Source organism: Microcaecilia unicolor, chromosome 6 (assembly GCF_901765095.1).
Source record: "Microcaecilia unicolor chromosome 6, aMicUni1.1, whole genome shotgun sequence".
NCBI lineage: Eukaryota > Metazoa > Chordata > Amphibia > Gymnophiona > Siphonopidae > Microcaecilia > Microcaecilia unicolor.
Window position 1 is genome coordinate 139,693,337 of NC_044036.1, and position 18,754 is coordinate 139,712,090.

Sequence of the window (18,754 nt, forward strand, 5' to 3'; positions counted from 1 at the left end):
CCACCTTAGCCTTGTCAACAATTCTTGTGAGGTCTGTTAATATATTCAGACTCACATTTGCTATGTCACTTTAATCAACAAATTCAGGGGTCCTTTTACTAAGGTGCGCTGAAAAATGGCTTGCAGTAATGTAGGCACGGGTTTTGGGTCCACGCCAATCTATTTTTCTGCGCACCTGTAAAATAGCCCTTTTTTAAAATTTTGCTGAAAATGGACGTGCGACAAAATCAAAATTGCCGCACGTCCATTTTGGGTCTGAGACCTTACCACCAGACATTGACCTAGCGGTAAAGTCTCACATGGTAACCGGGTGGTAATGACCTACGTGCGCCAAATGCATGCAGCTGACACGCACCAGAAAATAAAAAATATTTTTGGGGTGCGTGTACCAGATGCATACCAAAATTGAAATTACCGCAAGGGCCATGCTGTAGCCGTGCAGTAACTCCATTTTGGTGCGCGTTGGGCATGCATAGATGCTTACGCAGCTTAGTAAAATGGCCCCTCAGAAGCTTCCCAACTTCTTTCAGCTTCAATCTTTGTTCCCTAGCAAATGTTGTCTTTGATCATGCAGAATTGTACTGAATGAGGTATATGATCTACAGAAATAATACCAATTGCTGTAACTGCTGAGTGTAACTACTTTGAATTTAAGTAGATGCCGGCTTACGTGAACAACTTAGTAAACTTTTAAGAATTGTATAAAAAACAATTAAAAGAAGTAGACCTACAATAATAACTTACATTTATTTGGGGCAGTGTTCAAGAACGTCTGCATGAGTGCAAAGTCAATGGATACTTTCACCTGCAGGCTTTATACCAGTTCTCAAATGAAAGGTCTGAAAATATTACCTGGTTTAAAAACTGTCTCAAGAAAAAGTACCTGCAGAGATTGGCACCTACATTTTCTACAGTAACGTTTTCCCTTGAATAGAATGCATATAAATTTGAAACTGAAAGGGTAGATAATCAAAAGGATCCAGCCCTGTAAGAAGGCTCTTACCTGGTTAAATCCCACTGGCCGGCCCCACAGCACGGTTTCAGTACCACTTAGCTCTGACCACCATGGCCCTATCTGATTAGTGCCAGGGTGGAGTCAAGACTTACCCATTTAGGTGCAATTTTCAGTTTGCTAACCAGGTATGTACCCAGATAAAAGTTAAAACAGCAAACATTTTAACCAGCCAGTTATGTGGGCACCAACCTGAGTATTGGCCAGGACCTGAATAACTTCAGGTAACCACTTATGATGCAGATTCTGCCAGGCTATATTTATATGAAAAAAAGTTTCATTTTATTATTGTTTTAATGTTTTGTGTTTGTGTTGTTTGTAGAAATTCCCAGTTTTTTGACAGACGAGGAGTGTAAGCTACTTATTCATCTGGCCCAGCTGAAAGGACTGCAGAAGAGCCAGATCCTTCCCACTGAGGAATATGAGGAAGCCATGGAAAAAATTGAAATTAGCCAGGTGGACCTCTTTAATCTGCTGGATCATAACCAAGATGGACAGCTACAACTGAAGGAGGTATGAAGCTGAAGATTGCAGCCAAGTGAAAGGCTCAGGACCAGTCTTCGCATCTGCCTGCATGGTTTTGAAAACTTCCCCTATCAAAGTCCATGAGTACCTGTTCATTTTTTGCCCATTCTTCGAAGGAAAGTATAAGCCTACTTTCCCTTTAAAATGTGCTCAAGGAAAACGACCCAGAAGATTTATACACCTGACTTTTACTGTGGGTAATTCTTCTGGCAAAATCAATAAGCATAGTTTTGAAAATGCAAAGCTGTGTATGTGGTTGGATCCCTCTGTCTGATCTTGCTTCAGGAACACTTTAATGGAAATCCCAATAAAAGTTTACATGTTATAAGACAACGTGTACTTTTACCTGTATACAGGGTGGGAAGTTTACAAAAAGTCTTGTTACCCTGCTCCCTAATTATTATATAGTCAAGATAATGGAGTAGCTGTTCACTGCTGTTTCCTTTCCCTTCCAGGATTCACCATTATAGGTATCTGTGTAACCAGTCATGATACTGAGGAACAAGTTCAGTGTCTAAAGTAACAAGGTATAATGTCGCTGATTCCAAGATCTTGATGATTGTTTCAGGTTTTGACACATACTCGTTTAGGAAATGGTAGATGGATGACTCCTGAGAATATCAGAGAAATGTATGCTGCTGTCAAGGCGGACCCTGATGGAGATGGTGAGACATGTAAAATAAAAATCAATCAGTGCCACCCTTCAACCCCATCAGTCACCTGGGAAGGCCAAGTTCATTTCCTTTTTGAACTGTGATAGATTAGTCTTGTTCTGTAGAAAAAGAGGGAGCACATTCCATAGTGGATAACGTTATATGGATAACCTTATCAACTTACCACCTAGGAACTCTGATCATCTCGTTCGTACTTAACTCTCCATTACCCTACATGTTCTGGCCTCACTTATAAAGCCACTTACGCATCCACCTTCCCCTATGTTGGTGTCATTTGTGGAATGGATTACCTAAATCTGTAAAAACTACTCCCGATCAACTGACCTTCAGAAAAGCACTCAAGACCACCTTATTTGGAATAGCTTATGCTAAAGTCCCACCGTTGCATCCCTAACTGTTGAACTGTACCTATCTTAATGACATCCTCCACTTTATTACCCCTTCCCCTTCTCTGTAATTACTTACTGATCTCTCCTACTTCCATGTACCTGATTGTTTATGCCAAATTAATGTATGCCTTTTCAGCCCTTTACTGTTATAAGCCACATTGGGCCTGCCCGCGGGTGGGAAAATGTGGGATATAAATGCTATAAATAAATAAATAGTTTTGGCGCTAAGAAGACAAAGTCTTGACTGCCTTGTAGAGTCTAGTCTTGGCCCAAGACAGAGGCGGTAATGTTAAATTACTTTGATCCAGAGATCAAAGGAATGGTTGGGAACATAGAGAACCAAACGTTGTGATTAATAGTGTGGCAAGTCTATACAAAAAGCCTTGTGTGCTAATTCCAAAATGTTAAACTTCATGCAAAAACAAATTAGGAGCCAACAGGCTTCCTTTAGAAGAGGACTAAATTGACCATATAATGGGATCCTGTTGTCAACCAACAGCCAGAAGCACTAACTCCAAGGAAAGAGCCCTTCCCTTACCGATCCCTTAGCGAATCGGTAAAAAATGGGCATGCATGAAGGAAATCGCATGCAAACGAGCTGCTCGCTGTTAGCTCGTTTGCACGCGATTTCCTTCCTAAGGAGGGGAAGCCAGTCGGCCAGCTGAGCATGCGCAGAGCAGCCAATCGTTATGCTGGCTGCTCTGCGCATGCCAAAGACGGCTTCATACATGTCACTCTCAAAAACAAAAAGGACGTCCCTGATGAGCACTTGGATGTTTTTTTCTTCAGATTTTGTGATGGGCGTCCTTTTTGGACGTGTTTTTCTTACATGCCCAAAATGACCACCGCCGGAGAGGATCGGGACATGCGAGGATGTCCAAATCAAAACTGTTTGGACGTCCCTTTCAATTATGCCCTTCTAGGTCTCTCTCAGCCAATCACAGCGCATTTAGCTGACACCCGTGATAAATGAAGCCTTATAGACTACATAAATCTAAGTATTTGTTGAAAATACAATTATTATTACAAAATATTTTTTTAAATTCCTTATTTCTGTCTTTCCATAGGTGTATTGAGTTTGAAAGAATTCAAGCGATTGAACATCAGGAATTTCCACAAGTACATGGGGACTGAAAATGTGAAGATGAGTGACCTGGTACGCAATAGTCAACATACATGGCTTTATCAAGGAGAGGGAGCACATCAGGTGCTCAGATCCATACGGCAAAGGTAAATCCTTCCCCAGCTGAGGCCAGCACCATAGAAATACTTTGTCCAGGTAACTGCGCAAATTTCTGTGTGGACAAAGTTATCTGGACAAACAGAGGAGCCAGGTTAGCAGTGTGTGACTTCTCTGAGGACAAGCAGGACATTGTTTCTCGAATATAGGGTGATGTCATCCAACGGAGCGAGGTGCGAACGTTGCCCAGCATAACATCTCTTTAAGAGGCCTTTGGCAGCATCCCATTGCGCATGCGCGAGTGCCTTCCCACCTAACATGAAAGAGCGGGACTAGCAGTATTTCATTTTCCGCAAAGCAGAGAGGTCGCGCCTGTGATCTCAGCACATCAGATGCTTTCTTTTTGCGGTGCCTTCCCTTGCAGGTTTTTATACTTCACATCTTTATTTGCTCCACTTTAGTATGCAAGTTTTGTATGTTTCTGACATTTCTTTTTTTGGCCCTAGGTCTTTTTACTCCCCTCACCTATTGAACCCTTTGATGTGAGCCATTTTCCACTACATGTCTGAGAAGACACCGAGCAGATTTAAGCATTGTGCTTGGTGCATCAGGGTTATTTTGGGCACTGACCCCCATATCCGGTGAGTCCACTGCTTGGGACCAAACCACAGGGGTCTTAATTGTGTTCTCTGTCACAAAAAGAGCCTAGGAAGCTCATTGTGAAAATCTTTCTGGTGCTCAGTCCAGTCCTTCAACGTCGGCATTGGTGACATGGGGTCTGATAGCTGTTGAGTCTATTCCAAACAGAGGGAGTGCGGGTGTCGGCATCGACAATGGCCACTGAATCAGTGTCCTGAGATCATCCAGTGTTGGGCTTGACACTGTGGAGATATGCGCATTCCACATCCTATTCAGTACTGGACATTTCCAAGGACCGGCACCATGCATTGTCAAAAAAGCATCGACATCGCTTACTCTGTGCACTTTGCCAGGAGCTCCAGAGCATCAGCATTGCTGGTATCAAAAAAAGGTCATCACTGAGAGGATTGTTAGCCTTCCCTGGTGATGGTACTGAGCTGTCTAGTGCCCTCCAACTGTGACCCGGCCCCCGGCACCAACAAATCTGCAGACTTTCTCCGCACCGACTCCCCAGTCTTTACTCATGCCTTTCCTTCATGAAGAGATCCTGGTCATGCTCGAGGAGCTGGGGGGCTTCTGCACATGCAGAGTGCTTAGGCATCAAAGATGCTTGCGCCAGCCATGGCACAGCCCCAACTGCCCGAGGAGGCTCAGTCAAGGGGGAAGTCCTAGACAGTCCCGTGTCAAGCGTTGGGGTCAGCATGCACCCATCTGGTGCAACCCTGAACATTTGGGGAAAATTTCTCTGGGATCTGAAAGCAGACCTGTATGTACCTTGACATTCTTTGACATCTGGCCTTTGGTCTAACAGGCAAGTGCAGACTCATATTTCCCCTAAGGGGTACTTCACACAATCTAACTCAGGCTTTTCCTGGGAGTCTGAGTGGGATCCACAGTACTCCTTCATGGAGGAGTCCTGTGATGTACCATATGACCCCTCCCACCACAAGAAAGGTGCAAGTTTCTTCCTGAGGGCATATCTTTCACAAACTTTGTATAGGAAATGGCAGAGGCCATTCCTTTCAAATTGAAGACTGAGGGTCATCCTAGAGCTTTGTTGAATGTCCACCTAGGTGCCTCTGTCTGTTCACCTCATAAAATAGACACTATGTACAAAAAACAGAAAGATCCAGTTACCATACTGCTCCTTGGTGGTTGAGTCTGCCCTCAAGAGCGCATGGAGTTCAACATCTCATACCTCTGCTCTTCTGTGCAAGATGGCCCAAACCCTAAATTTCTTTGAGAGGCAGCTTTATCAGGCCTTTTAGCCTTGTGTCAGTTCCCAGAGTGTTCACAAAGTGTCTAGCAGTAGTCGTGACATTGTTCTACAGACTGAGAGTCCATATGTTGCCCTACCTGGGTGAGTGGCAAGTCAAGACCACATCGAGGAAAGGTGTTCAGGTGTCCATGCAGAGAATTATTTGAGTGCTGGAGCTACTGGAGTTTCTCATCAACTACCCCAAGTCCCACCTGTGCATTGGAGCCTTGCTGGACATAGTGCAAGCTCAGGCCTTCCTGCATCGAGCTAGGATGGATGCCGTCATCGCCATTGTCACTTAAGTCCACAGCAGCGGGTCGCAGCTTGGCAGATATTGAAGTTGCCAGGTCACATGGTCTCCACAGTACATGTTATGTGCCTACCCTTCAGAGGCACCCAGTGGACCCTACGAGGAGAAATTAGCAGATCTCATCCAGGTTTCCCCAGAGCTGACTCAGTCGTTGCTCTAGTGCACATTTCAGATCACTTTGATCCTGGGATTACCATTCCAAATTTCCATAAACACAGCCACTCTGGGCTGGAGAGCACATGTAGATGAGCTTCACATCCAGGAGACTTGGTCCATCCAAAAGACAGAGTACCAATTCAACCTCTTGGAGTCTGGGTGGTTTGAAACAATCTGGTAGTTTTTAAAGATCAGCTGTCCAACCAAATTATGCTTACTCTAACAGACAATCAGGTAGCTATGCACCATGTGGACAAACAGGGGAGTAGAGGATCCTACCCCTTGTGTCAGGGAGTGATTGGAATGTGGACTGGGGCCACCAGTCACGAAATGGTGCTCTGGGCCACATACCTGGCAGGGAAGGAGAACAGCCTGGCGAACAAACTGAGCAGGGTGATGCAACTCCATGTGTGGTCTCTCAGTATGGGCATTGCCCTTCAGCTCCTCTGAGAGTGGGACTCTTCCTTGAAGAAACTTTTTTTGGCCATCATCTCACCAACAAAGTACCTCAGTTTTGCTCCAGGTTCAGGTCATATAACAGACTTGTGTCAGCTGCCTTTCTCCTGCTTTGAGGAATGAGACTTCTGTATACGTTTTTCCGATCTCATAGGGAACACCTAGTTCAAACAGGCAAAAGCAAAGGAACTATGATTCTCAAAGCTAGGGAACTGTGATTCTCATCGCTGTGTGCTAGCCGAGGCAGGTCTGGTTTCCTCTACTTCTGGCGTTTTCCTTGAAAATGCTGGGAGATTGGACTGTTTTTCCAACCTCAGAACAAGGGGTCTCTTCTGCATCCCACCTTCTACTCCCAGGCCCTTATGGCCTGGATGGTGGGAGCATACTCTTTGCCTCCTTGCAGCTGCTTGAGGGTGTCTACAAGGTCTTGTTAGCTTCCAGGAAGCATTCACCAAGAGGTATTATATTTTCAAATGAAGGAGGTTTGCTGTCTAGTGTGGGGGCAAGGCCCTCCTACTTGCCCTGCACAAAAACTTCTTGAATTCCTCCTGCACCTCTCTGAGTCTGGTTTGAAGACCAACTCAATAAGGGTTCACCTTAGAGCGAGCAGTCCTTATCAGTCTTGGGTGTAGGCCCATGTCTGTTCAGCTTTAGTTGTTCTCTTCACACGAAGCTTCCTGTTGACAAAGCCCCCTCTCAAATCTCCAGCTGTGTCATGGGACCTCAGCATCATTCTCACCCAGCTGATGAGAGCTCCTTTTGAGCCATTAGATTCCTGTCATCTGGAGTACCTGACCTGGAAGTTCAGACTTTTTGTGGCGGTCGCTTCAGCTCGCAGAGTCAGTGAGCTTTAGGCCCTAGTGGCAGATCCGCCTTAGATGAAATTTCATTATAACAAGGTAGTTGTTCATATGCACCCTAAATTCCTTCCTAGGATGCTGTTGGACTTCCTTTTTAATTAGTTATATGTCCTGCCAACATTCTGTCTCAAACCTCATGCCCATCCCTGTGAGAATGCACTCCACACCTTGGGCTGCTACTGAGCCTTGGCTTTTTACATGGAGAGGACTAAGGTCTTTCGACAGTCCATTCAGCTTTTTGTCTTTTTTAATCCAGCCAGTTCGGGGGCAGACATTAGTAAATATATACTATCGAATTGGCTTGTGGACTGCATTTAATTCGCTTCTGCCCAGGCTGAGCAGACTCTGGAGGGTCGTGTCATGGCCTATATTGTCAGAGCCATGGCTGTGTTGGTACCCCCTGATGAGGTCAAATAGATCAGATTTACAGGGCTGCGGCATGGGCTTCTGTCTACACATTCACATCTCACTTCTGCCTTGAGCAGAGCTCCCAACCCACTATGTTACTATGTTACCTAAGGGATCTAGAGGATGTGGTAGATGGGAATGATCCCCATTTGCTCCTGCTCTAGCAGCTCTCTATATTGAAATGGCTACCTCTTACACCAAGCAGTAGTCTTGCTGTATTACCACTAGGGGTCAGGCAGCCATGATTTACTGTGGTATAGTTTTGTATCACAAAATGAATTAGATTAAAATAAATACTTAATGGGGTTATCTGAAATTGTGTGCCACGATTGGCACTATAAAGTATACATCTCTGACAGATCTTTAGTGGTCCATATTTGGCAGTCTAACCCCTAATGATATTACCATGAGACTACCGCTAGGGGTTAGCAGTGGTCATTTTGGTAAGAGAGAGCCTTTGGGGAAGGAGCAAGTGGGAATCGCTCCTGACTCCCATGCATAGATACCAAAATTTAAAAATAATTGGGGGTGCTCAACACAATACAGATTATCCCTTGCTGGACATGGTGAAGTGTGCTTAGGACACACTGGCACCCTCAAATCTGGCTCCTTTGCCCTCACAATTCCTAGAGTCCCTGAGTAAGTCGATTGTCCTCCAAATTTTTGTTGTAAGGACCAGGGCCTCGGGCGGGGGGCTGTCTTGTTTCTTACATTTTAGTCTAGCATTGAGGCTGAGGAGGAGGAATTGGGGGGACTCGCTGGCCCTCCATGGCAAAGAATCCCCTGGAGGGTATTAGTGGGGAACATTTGATTTAGGTCATAAGGGTCCTTTAAATAGCAGCAACCATGCAAAGTGATTTCTTTTTCCAGCAGCTCCTGAGAAAAACGACTGTATCTCCAGAGTGATAGATATATTTTTTTTTGTGAAAACAGTTCTGCAAAACCTTTTTCTTTTTTCATTCTCAGTTTCACCACTTTTGGCATTAATGAGCTTCTTTGCTTGATTTTGATTTTAGTAGCTCATTAGTGGAAAATTTAAATAAATTTCATGCAAAAGTTTACTACTGCAAAGTTTGCGTTTGCAAAATGTACTGCATATTGAAAATAGCACAAAATGCCATGAAGCACGCTTTCGAACTTACCCGCTCATTCTATGATCTTCTTCACACGTTTTTGGCCAGCTTCCTGTGTAACTGAATTGCCTAATTAGGTGCAAATTGATACTATCAACTGATAATCAGCAATTATGGAGCTAATTGACCCTAATTTGCAGTTACATGTGTAACTTCACTTAGGCACAAATATTACTTAGGATAGAATTCTGTAGCGGCAATTAAGCAGTTAATTGTTGTTCATAGAATTTGCACTTAGAACACACTTTAGACAACCTGTACCCTCTTAGTGCATGGGGCCCTTTGTCCAGCTGAATGTTGACCTCTAAAGATTAGTGGGAGAAAAATGCAAATAATTTCAGCTAAACTCCAGTTCAAGTTTGTTATTTTAACCTAATGCACATTGTGGCGCAAACTCTATCATGGTAAGTGTCTTCTGTATTCCATTGTATTTCAGCGAACTCTCACTTTAGACTGTCTTTCTGTTAACCCAAAATGTAACAGACACAGGTCTGACAATTGTCATTTGCAAATGGAAGTCAAGTCTGGAATTCAAGTGAGCTTGTTCTTTTCATCTTCACTTCCAAAAAGGGACCAAAATACTAATGGTGGGAGTTCTGAAGCTTAATGCATTTACATAAATGTTTACCACATTCAGCTGGATGTGTTTCTTCAGATTTTTGCTGAGGTATAAATGCAGGCATGCAGACTTTATCATTATAGCTGATGAACTTGGACACAGCCCATGGAGTAACAGTTCCTGACTCTGCTCTAGCTTGTCTCTTAGATAAGATAAAGTTTTGGAGCAGTCTGTGACACCTTGCAGTTATCCTTTGGATTCCATTGTTAACCTTTCGGGGCAAAACGTCTGATGTCAGCAAATTCATTTTGTCTTCTGAGAGCCTTACAGCGAAGGGATAGAATAAAATAGAATGGGCCAAAACTAAGAAGCACCACAGACTACTTTTTTTTCTTTAAAAATATTGTATGATTTTTATGCTAGATTTTTTGTATCTTTCCTCTTGTGAGGGTTGTTCTGAAGGACTGGTCTGTCTCACTGGCTGAGAGTTAAAAGGGTTATTTTCACTGGGACTTCAGCACTTTTCACAAGCCAGTCACGTCAAGTGTGTGCAGCTCTCTGCACTGACGGACTGGTCTCCGTGCGGCTGAACCTTTTAAAATCATATTTAGGGAAAGATTTGGTAGATCAATGGTTTGTAGTTGTGCCAGAGTGGTGCGTAGCAAAATTAAAAACAACTCCAAAATTAATATACAAACATAATAATACATTTTCTGATAAAAACAGACAGCAAATCCTGGAATACTTACATGTGGGCATTAAAAATAGTGATTCAAAGGGTTCTTGATATAATGTGTGATTGGCAGGTCTGGAGATGGCATTCTCATGAAATCAAGGAGGCCATATTTTCCATGAACTGTGAATGACTAAAAGAAAGTATGATAAGGGCAAATAAGGATAGTTCATTGTAAGAGACAAAGCAAAGAGAATATAGACTGATAGCACCATGTATTAAGTTTTTGCTGGCTTTCTGCCCTATGATACCTGGTTTTAGCTTTATAAAATTATGTGGTTGCTGTGTTAGTCCACTTGAATGAACAGAATTAAAGATCAACTAGCCAGAATAACATCAGGTGACAAACAATAGGGGAAAGGGAATAGGATTTGATATATTACCTTTCTGTGGTTAAAATCAAAGCGGTTTACTTTTTGTATACAGATACCTATTTTGTACTTGGAGCAATGGAGTGACTTGCCCAGAGACACAGAGAGCTGCTGTGGGAATCAAACCCAGTTCCCAGGCCACTGCACTAACCATTAGGCTACTCCTCCAATCTTTTCTTGACTGGCTTTTTAGGAGTTATAGTCCCTCTGTAGGGTCAAAACAAAAGAAAGGGGATGTAACTTCTGAAGCTATGTCAAAAATATATTAAGTTAGGGGCCCTTTTACTAAGCTGCGTAAGCATCTACGTACGCCCAACGCGTAGCAAAATGGAGTTACCGCACGGCTACCGTGTGGCTCTTGCGGTAATTTCATTTTTGGCACGCATCTGATACGCGCAGCCAAAAAATAATTTTTTTTCTGCACCGTGTATCGATGTGTGCCAAGTGGCATTTGGTGCACGTAGGTCATTACCGCCCAGTTACCTCATGAGACTTTACCACTAGGTCAGTGGCTGGCAGTAAGGTCTCAGACTCAAAATGGACATGCGGCAATTTTCATTTTGCCGCACGTCCATTTTTGACAAAATTTTTAAAAGGCCTTTTTTACAGGTGCGCTGAAAAATGATTCTGCATGCGCCCAAAACCCACGCCTACACTACCACTGGCCATTTTTCAGCGCACCTTAGTAAAAGGACCCTTTAGTGATTAGTCCAGTAAAAAAAGTTTCATCTTATTTACGTCTAATCGATCTTTATTTTTGAACCATTATATGCTGAAAACCTAAATAGCAGCCAACCTAGGGTGACTAGATGTCATTATGACCATTAGAATCTTTTTTTGATTTGTTGTTTTTCTTTAGCTTCTATCACAAAGTATTCAGGAATTTTTAGTACTTGTGAGATGAGAAGCTCTAAAAAACCAGTTCTAGAAAAATGTTTATAGACTCATCTGTTCATTCTATGTATGTCAGCATCAAAGCAAGACATACAATGGCACATACAGTAAATCTGTGAAAGCACATGCCACAGATCTGGGAGAGCTGTTGCACATTTCAGCTGTTACTGTATGTGAATATGGTACAAAATTTTCTAGACAAGGTTTTGACATGGTGTAGCGGCTTGAAATATAAGGAATCTATTTACAGAGAACTGTGATATCTCTCATATCTCCTTAGATTCATGAGTGTACTGCCAGAAGGATTAAGGTGCTTTGGAAGACAATTGTTTTGCTCAATTGAGACTAATTGAAAAAAACAGTGGGTAATAAGAGATTAATTAAAGTGAATGTAATTATTGACAAACAAAATAGAATTGGCACCTGGAAACAGTTTCCTCCCTGGTGTTTATTTTTAATTAATTATAACTAATTGCTGTTGTAGAATGTACTTCTTTATTGTTTAAATAATGTCATAAGCCTTTAACAAGGACCACCCTGATCTGGGAATAAACAAAGAAATGTACTAGCTTTATCTTTATTCATTCTAAATGGTGAGTTTGTAATCAGACTTCTTGTCTTTGCAGTGTTGATCTTTCCAAGGAGTCACAAGCAGTATTGACATCTATTGTGATTGGGAGACATGTTTTTCAATTCATGTAACACCCTGCCCTCTGATATAAGAGAACTGGATCTGAGTCACCTCTTGGCTGGGGCTGGCAGCCTATGATTAGGTTGTGGAGGTGATGCAGTCAGACACTGGGAAGAGGGTGGGGCTGGCCAGGATAATCAGGTGCTGTACAAATTAGTGACCCCTACTGGCAACGAATTGCACTGAAGCATTCTGTCTCAGAGCATACCTCTTGTCCATTAGCTAGCAGAGGGAAGTCTATGCCAATTATTCTATGCGTAGAAGAAAAGGAAAACAAAGAAAAGTTTTTAATAAATGTGCTCTCTCCAAAATATTAATCTATAATTTCATATTAAATATTTACCTTAATTAAAATCTCCTAAGATGCGTGTCAGTCTTTTCCATTGTCTTGAAGTATATGTATATAATGCCTTCACTGGAATCTGTCCTCAAAGTGATAAAAATGAGAACTAAGTATCCAGTTCTTTGTTTCCAAGTCTGTTGATCTAGATTTGATGATAGTGATGACAGAGTGTGTAACTGAACCTATTTGATTCTTATCCCCTAAAGACAGACATGGAGTATAGTAACAGAACATTGGAAAGAAGTATTGTCATTGTGTTATCACAGATGGTGTTTTGAAGATTGTCTGTCACTTCATTCCTTACTTTTGTTAGGGTGATTCGGTTAACTCATTTGCCTCCTGAGATTGTGCAGCACAGTGAACCGCTGCAGGTAGTGAGATATGACCAAGGAGGACACTACCATGCCCATGTGGATAGTGGACCAGTTTTCCCTGAAACCGCCTGCAGCCATACCAAATTCATCAGCAACGAAACGGCTCCCTTTGAAACATCTTGTCGGTAAGTTATAGCTCAACTGCAAGACAATAAGCTAGAATTTTAACAAAAAAATTCTTGTGGTATTATCTGGATTTATCAGATATATATTGAATATGATGCTAGAAATAAATGACAATGTGTTAAAATATTGGAAATTGAGTTATTGCAATTAGAGATAGTTCTTACAAAAGAACATGAGAATCGCCATACTGGGTCAGACCAGTGGTCCATGTAGCCCAGTATCCTGCTTCCAACAGTGGCCAATCCAAGGTCACAAGTACCTGGCAGAAATCCAATTAGTAGCAACATTCCATGCTACCAATCCCGGGGCAAGTGACTTCCCCTATGTCCATCTCAATAACAGACTATGGAGTTTTCCTCCAGGAACTTGTCCAAACCTTTTTTAAACCCAGATACGCTAACCGCTGTTACCACATCCTCCGGCAGCTAGTCCAGAGCTTAACTATTCTTTGAGTGGAAAAATATTCCCTCCTCTTTGTTTTAAAAGTATTTCCATGTAACTTCATTGAGTGCCCTCTAGTCTTTGTACTTTTTGAAAGAGTGAAAAAAAATCAATTAACTTCTACCCGTTCTATACAGGATTTTTTTTTTTATTTGCATGAAGTCTTTATTAACAGGTTAAACATACAATAAAAGGAAAAAGAGTAAAGCACCAAGCCACTTAAAATCATTCGACATTCACCTTAACTGGTTGGTACATAACAATAACAGTCCTTGTTAGCCTTGCACTTGAGAGCGAAAGACACTCCAAAATTTATGTAACATTTTTATAATTAACCAACCCCCCCCACCACTACAACTCCTCTCTACACAGGATTTTATAAACCTCAATCATATCCCCCCTCAGCCATCTGTTTTCCAAGCTGAAGAGCCCTAACCTCTTTAGCCTTTCCTCATATGGGAGGAATTCCATCCCCTTTAACATTTTGGTCGCTCTTCTTGGAACCATTTCTTTTTTTTTAAATTTATGTTTATTAAAGTTTTTGAATAACAATATATAACCATAGTCATGTATCAATCACATAACATATATGTAAAACTTACATAACAAATAACAGAAGAAATAACATATTCCCTCCTTTGTCCCTACCCCTCTACCCTAACATAGACCTCTTATTCATTAATGAAGGTTAGTATTACTAAGAACAATCATTCCACTTTCAGAGTCTAGGAACAATCAAGTGAGGTGCATCAAGATCTATCCCATTGTGCCCTCTCCATGTTCGATATCGTTCCCATAGCAGATTAAATTTTGTTATATGTCCCGACTTCAAGGCTGTCAATTTTGACATTTGGTAAAGATAGTCCATCTTATGTATCACTCGAACCACCGGTGGTGTCATTATACTTTTCCACGCTGCCGCCAATACTATTTTCCCAGCTATAAACCATATGGACGCAAGTCGATGGTCGGAAAGTCGGACTCCAGGCGGGCGAATATGTAGTAAGCAGATCTCCGGTTTAGCTGGATATCGCACCCCGGTCACTTGGGCGAACGTATCAATCAGTTCCGCCCAATATATTTGGATCTTAGGACAGGACCACCAAATATGGGGCATATCCCCCACCATTGCACATCCTCTCCAACATTGATCAGACCCCTTCCCATACATTTTTACCAATCTCTTTGGGGTATAATACCATTGATACAGTATTTTATAGCTGTTTTCGGTGAGGGAACTAGAGACAGAGGCGTGTAACATTTGTTCTAAAGCTTTGTCCCGTTGAGTATTATCTAGGGTTATTTGTAAATCCCGCTCCCATCGGTGTATATAATGTTGTATTGGGCCCTGATCAGCAAGCAGAGCCCCATATAGGCGAGATTCACACCCCCTATGACTGCCCGCCCTCATTGCTTTTTCTATATCTACCTCCTCCAAAACCAGTTCTGTTTTTGCCTTCCTATTTATGTAATCTCTAAAATGCTGATAGTGAAACAGATGGGAGGATGGTAATCCATAGTCCTCCTGTAACTCCTCAAATGGTATTACTTGATCATCTTCCCACAATTGACTTAGTGTGATAAGGCCCCTCCTTTCCCATTGGCCATAAAGCGGATTGTCTATCCCCAGCGGGCTTCCCGGGGCAGTTTTTATTGTCATCTGTTGAAAGTGTAGTCTGTTGGGGAGAGTCCTTTGCCTGACCGCCCACCATGTCTGCAAGGGGTATTGCACTGCCAGTGGGGCTTTCCTAATGTAAGACTGAAGTTGGCTCTTTGGTAGCCATAATATAGAGCGTACGTTTGTTAGTCCCATCCAGTATTGTTCTATTTGGACCCATGACTTGATACTACCAGTGCTCCACTCCGCTAATACTCGCAGCTGTGCTGCTTGATGATACAAAGCAAAATTTGGGACCCCCATTCCTCCTCTTTTTTTTGATTGATACATAACAGCTGCACGCACTCGTGGCGGCTTATGCTGCCATATATATGCGAAAACCTTTCTGTTAAGCTGTCGAAAAAATCCCTTCGGTACTGGTAATGGTAATGCAAGGAACAAGTACAAAAGCTTGGGCAAAATCATCATTTTTATGGCTGCCACCCATCCCAACCAAGATAATTCTAACCCCTCCCATCTGTCAAGATCTCGAAAAAATTCTTTAAGCTTCTGGGGAAAGTTAACTTGATGGAGGTCTGACATTTTGGGTGTTAATTGAATACCTAGATATCGGAGGGACTGCTGGACCCATTTGATCCGAAATTGCTGCCGCAGTGAGGCTTCTTCCTCTGTCGCTAGCCCCAATCCCAAGGCCTCAGACATCAATATTTACCCTGAACCCAGACATATTGCCATATTGATTCAGTTCCTGTAATATATAAGGCAAGGACTCGCCTGGTTTAGTCACTGTTAATAAAATGTCGTCAGCGAATAGCATGACTTTGTGTGCTAAAGGCCCCACCTTGAGACCGTGTATGTGCGGGTGTTGACGTATACATTGGGCCAAGGGCTCCATTGTTAAAGCGAACAGCAGTGGAGACAAGGCACAGCCCTGGCGGGTCCCACGTTCTAATGTTATCGGGTCAGAGTTGGATCCATTGATTCTCAATACTGCCAATGGCCGGGTATACAATAACTGAAGCCATGTTATAAATCGACCTGTAAATCCCATTTGTTCTAGTACTGCAAACATAAAGGCCCAATTGACCCGATCAAATGCCTTTTCGGCGTCTAAAGAAAGAAGCAACATTGGCTGTCGGGTGTTGGTTGCCTCATAAATCAAGTGGAGTGCCCTGCGAATATTATCTATTGCTTGCCTTCCCATGATGAATCCCGCCTGGTCTTCTTGTACCAGCTTCGGCATGAGCCTTTGTAGTCTCTTAGCCAGTATCTTAGTAAAAAGCTTATAATCCGATCCCAACAAGGAGATCGGACGGTAAGAATTACAATACTGTGGATTCTTTCCTGGTTTAGGCAAAACTATACATTTGCTAATCGCCAAGTATAAAATAGCTCCTCTTGGGTGTCAAGCTCATTGAATGCTCGAACCAGTAAAGGGATTAAAAGCTTGTTAAATCGTTTATAAAATTTGTTTGTGAATCCATCTGGGCCCGGGGCTTTACCATTAGGCATGTCACTTATGGCCCACGCCACCTCATCTGGTGTGACAGGGGCAGAGAGCGCCTCCGCCTCCACCGCTGTTAGTGTGGGGAGCGCCACTCGTGTAAGATAATTCTGGGCTTCCTGCGCATCTAAAGTCCCCTCCATTCTATATAAGACCGTGTAAAAGTCCGAGAAGGCTGTCTTGATATCTTCTCGTGTTATGCACAGTTTCCCCTCCCTATTGAAGATGGAGGGTACTTGTGTTTGGGTATAGTGTTTTTTCAACTTAAATGCTAGTAATCGTGAAGCTTTATTCCCAAATTCGAAATGAGCTTGTCTCACCCGTTGAAGGTGTTCTGCTATCTCTGCCATTTGAATTTCCCTAAGCTCCGTCCGCAGTGCATGCATACGGTGGTTTACATCTCCCTCCCCCGGTCGCCCAGTGGATTGATCGGTGAGGTCCCTCAACTCCCCGTGTATTTGTTGGGTCCTTGCTCTTACCTGCCGTTCTAGGTGGATCTGTAAGGATATAATTTTTCCCCGGAGCACGGCCTTACACCCTTCCCAGAGGATCCCAGCCGATACTTCATTATTATCATTGATATCAATGTACTCTTTAATATCCGCTTCTAGCCTGGCAGCTATGGCTGGGTCTGCTAATAATTTATCACTAAAGCGCCACTGTGGTGTCTCAGGACTCATTACCTTCAATTTCAGCTCAAGTACAACTGGAGCATGGTCTGACCACGTCCTCGGATATATCTGAATATCAACCGCATTTGTCATTAATGTCGAATGTCCCATCCAAAAGTCTATGCGGGAATGAGAGTTGTGTACAGTTGAATAAAATGTATAACTTCTGGTTTGGGGGTTCCTGTGTCACCAAATGTCTAATAGTTGCCATTGCCTCATAAATTTATACAATTGGGATCGATCTGCTTGCGAGTAGCGTACCCCTTGTGTAGAATTATCTAGTGTTGGTTGTAGCGTGAGATTATAATCACCACCCATTAAAAGGGTCCCTTCAAGATGCTTAGAGAGGAGCACTGATAGGTCCGAATAGAAGGCACCTTGCTGATCATTGGGAGCGTATATATTTAAGAGTGTCAGCAACTCCCCTTCTACTTTTACAATCAGCAATAGATATCTACCCCCTTTGTCCCTTACTACTCGTTGCACCTGCCAGGGATATTTATGAGATAATACTATCAGGACTCCATTCTTTTTCCTTTCTGTGAGACATGATGCAAAAAATACTTGCTGTGATTTCATAGTACTACACAAACGTTCTGCCTTCTGTAGTAAATGGGTCTCTTGGATAAATGTTATATCTGCATGGAGACGTTTTATCTCCTGAAATATGAGGTGCCTCTTTCCTGGGGAATTAAGTCCCTTTACATTAAGGGTCATGCAATTTACAGTACTCATCTCAATTGTGGGACAATCTCTTCTATCCCTCTTCCTTTCCCAATCCTCTGATCTATCCCCTCTTGAGAGTCCTGCTCCCTAACCTTCAAGTAATATCGAATCTGAGCTAATCTCCCCCCAACTAAAAACTCCCTTGCCCTCCCATCCCATTTTAAGACATCCCTGTAACAAAAACATAAGGATGTCATAGAGGGAAGTGACCCACCCCCCAACATATTATCTATTAACAATTTGAGCCCCACTGCTTAGAGCAAATTAATGCTAGATGCGCAACTGAAAAGCGCTTATTTCTCATAGAAATATATATATAGCAAATGGTCATCACAGTACAAGATTCAATCTTACAGTCATTCTCTTGCAACTTGTGCCTGGGATCAAACATTATTGTGTCTGTTCCTCTAGTCATTTCTTTGCTTTGTCTTCAGGCCTTCTTAATTGGGTGTCAGAGTGTTGCCGCTGTAGCCGGCCTTTTCCCGCTGTGACCTGCTGCCATCTTGGTCTGTCTCCAATTGATGATACACATTTCCTGGGAGTATTAATGTCTCCGCTGGGGCCTGCTTCCGGAAAGATGTGCGCTGCCTCTGCAATATCTCGTATTTGGTACTGCTTCCCCTCCTTGTAGAACCGCAACACAAAGGGGTGGCCCCATCGATATTTAATCCCCTTGTCTGCCAAAAATCTCGTGAAAGGCCGG

At 42.8% G+C, this 18,754-nt stretch overlaps 2 protein-coding genes across 3 annotated transcripts in view; one reads left to right on the forward strand and one right to left on the reverse strand.

The window, feature by feature from the left end:
* Positions 1-12,481, reverse strand: part of LOC115472609 (secreted frizzled-related protein 5-like) — a 28,714-nt gene extending 16,233 nt beyond the window's left edge. The window contains exons 1-2 of one of the 2 annotated variants that reach the window (XM_030206917.1): positions 12,457-12,481; positions 10,309-10,425 (exon numbers count right to left, since the gene is read on the reverse strand). In XM_030206917.1, the coding sequence (XP_030062777.1) occupies positions 10,309-10,310 (2 nt within the window). In that variant the 5' untranslated portion in view covers positions 10,311-10,425; positions 12,457-12,481. Of the gene's footprint in view, positions 1-10,308; positions 10,470-12,456 lie in introns of those variants that run through there. The other variant, XM_030206918.1, reaches the window with a different exon arrangement.
* The window catches only part of P4HTM (prolyl 4-hydroxylase, transmembrane), a 56,384-nt gene that overhangs the window by 18,611 nt on the left and 19,019 nt on the right, over positions 1-18,754 (forward strand). Inside the window, exons 3-6 of the mRNA XM_030206916.1 lie at positions 1,335-1,525; positions 2,106-2,202; positions 3,668-3,830; positions 12,905-13,090. Coding sequence (XP_030062776.1) covers positions 1,335-1,525; positions 2,106-2,202; positions 3,668-3,830; positions 12,905-13,090 — 637 coding nt within the window. The remainder of the gene's footprint in view (positions 1-1,334; positions 1,526-2,105; positions 2,203-3,667; positions 3,831-12,904; positions 13,091-18,754) is intronic.